This window comes from Otolemur garnettii, unplaced genomic scaffold, assembly GCF_000181295.1.
Source record: "Otolemur garnettii isolate 467f Iridium unplaced genomic scaffold, OtoGar3 scaffold00116, whole genome shotgun sequence".
NCBI lineage: Eukaryota > Metazoa > Chordata > Mammalia > Primates > Galagidae > Otolemur > Otolemur garnettii.
In genome coordinates this window covers 5,515,611-5,517,657 of record NW_003852511.1, presented here as the reverse complement: position 1 = coordinate 5,517,657, position 2,047 = coordinate 5,515,611, and the positions used below count along the sequence as shown (strand labels likewise).

At 44.7% G+C, this 2,047-nt stretch overlaps 1 protein-coding gene across 1 annotated transcript in view; it reads left to right on the top strand.

The window, feature by feature from the left end:
* Positions 1 to 2,047, top strand: part of PISD (phosphatidylserine decarboxylase) — a 46,699-nt gene that overhangs the window by 16,538 nt on the left and 28,114 nt on the right. Inside the window, exon 3 of the mRNA XM_023517665.1 lies at positions 905 to 1,080. Coding sequence (XP_023373433.1) covers positions 905 to 1,080 — 176 coding nt within the window. The remainder of the gene's footprint in view (positions 1 to 904; positions 1,081 to 2,047) is intronic.

Genomic DNA, 2,047 nt, shown 5'->3' with positions numbered 1-2,047 from the left:
TTTTTTGAGACAGAATTCTCAAGCTGTCGCCATGGGTAGAGTGCCGTGGCGTCACAGCTCACAGCAACCTCCAACTCTTGGGCTTAAGTCATTCTCTTGCCTCAGCCTCCTAAGTAGCTGAGACTACAGGCACCCACCACAATGCCCAGCTATTTTTTGATTGTAGTTATCATTGTTGTTTGGTGGGCCAGGTTGGACTCGAACCTGCCAGCTCCTGTGTATGTGGCTGGCACCCTAGCCACTTGAGCTATTGGCGCCAGCCAAGTTTTTCTATTTTTGTAGAGGTAGAGTCTCACTCTCACTCAAACAGGTCTTAAACTTCTAAGCTCAAGCAGTCTACCTGCCTCAGCCTCCCAGAGTGTTATTATAGGCATAAGCCACCAAACCTGGCTATGCAAATCATTTGTATAATTTAAAATGGGGTTATGTGTCTTTTTATTGTTGAGCTGTAAGAGTGTATGAGATTTTGCATTTGAGAATACCAATACCTAGTCAAAATTGGGCCTGGATTATAAAAGAAAATCAAAGAGTCCTGGGTAACAAATGGCACCTGGCTCCAAGTTCTGGACCTGTCAGTGGCCACCTGGGTAACCTTAGTCAGTTGCCTTCTTTGCGGTTTAGTGTTTTCATCTTAAATTCCGTGACTGTGGTAGCAATTGGGATGTATTGTTGTTCCCCAGGAGAGATGCTATCCTTTACTCATTGAAAGAATCTGGAGACAGAAGGGTCTTAGTAACTCAGGCTTATTTATACCTGCCTATCAGGTAGCTTGAGAGCCCATTCACCTTTACTGAGGGCTTCTGAGATGTGTTGACTTCCCCAGGCCTTCTTGTTGGTGCTGTGTTAGCATGACTCTCCCCTTTTCCATCTTCTAGGCTCAAAATTTTCCTGTTTTTTGTTACAGATGCCAGAAAAGTCCACACTGCCCCTGCACGAACCTTCTCCCTGCTGCGCCCCCTGCCCATTCTGTTGGCAACAGGTGGCGGTTACACAGGGTACCGGCAGTATGAGAAGTACAGAGAGCGAGAGATGGAGAAGTTGGGATTGGAGATCCCACCCAAACTCGCTGGTCACTGGGAGGTAGGAATAGGTGGAGCCACTTTGGGTTCTCACCCAGCACAGCTGTCTGTTGCTTTGCAGGTTGCCTCAAAGTTGAAATGTTTGAACAAATCAAACATCCTTTCTTGGAGCTCATGTCTCCAGTGGGTTTTGGCCAAATATAGGAGTTAAACCTTTTGGGTCACATCAAGATTCTGTTCTCTATCGAGGTCTCCCCTGGCCTCCCCAAGGGCTCCAAGAATAAATTTCCTGTTGTTGAAATCTCAGAGTTCATGACCTATATTGTGCTGTTCTTGTTCTTTTCTGTCTGTGAAGGGCTGAAACTGTTGGATTTTTGTGATGTGGGTTAGTTCTCACCAGGAACCAAATCAAATTTCTTTCTGGTTATTGCTCTAAATACTCCCCCAGTCATACTCACCTGATAGGGACAGCCTGCATCGCTGTGGAACCATGTGTGAAAATAATGAAACATCTTGTTCAGCTGTGCCTCCAGTGGTCCAAGACAAAGCCTGACACAGGGGACACATTCAGTAAATATTGAAATTGAATATAAAGGTGTTTGTTTAAAAGTTGCCTACCTTTTAGCTATAATTTAACAAATGAAAAATCTGAAATGTCAGAAATAGCCTGGGCAAAAGAGGGAGTGAAAGTTGAAGCTTTATATTTGGATATTTAGAATGGAATGGTGCATTTAGTTGTCCCCATGATTAGTGGATCAGCTCAGCTGAATTCAGTCCTCAGCTGCTGTGTGAACTTGGACATGTCACTTTCTGTCTGGTCCTTGGTGTCTTTAACTATAAAACAGCAGATTGAATTAGAATACTACTCTGATCCCTTCCAACTGTAACATAATTTTATCTAGGATGTCATTGGCATTACATGGTACATTATAGGCTATCCCCCTGGGTAGAGTGCCATGGCATCACAGCTCACAGCAACCTCCAACTCTTGGGCTCAAGCAAGTCTCCTGCCTCAGCCTCCCAAGTAG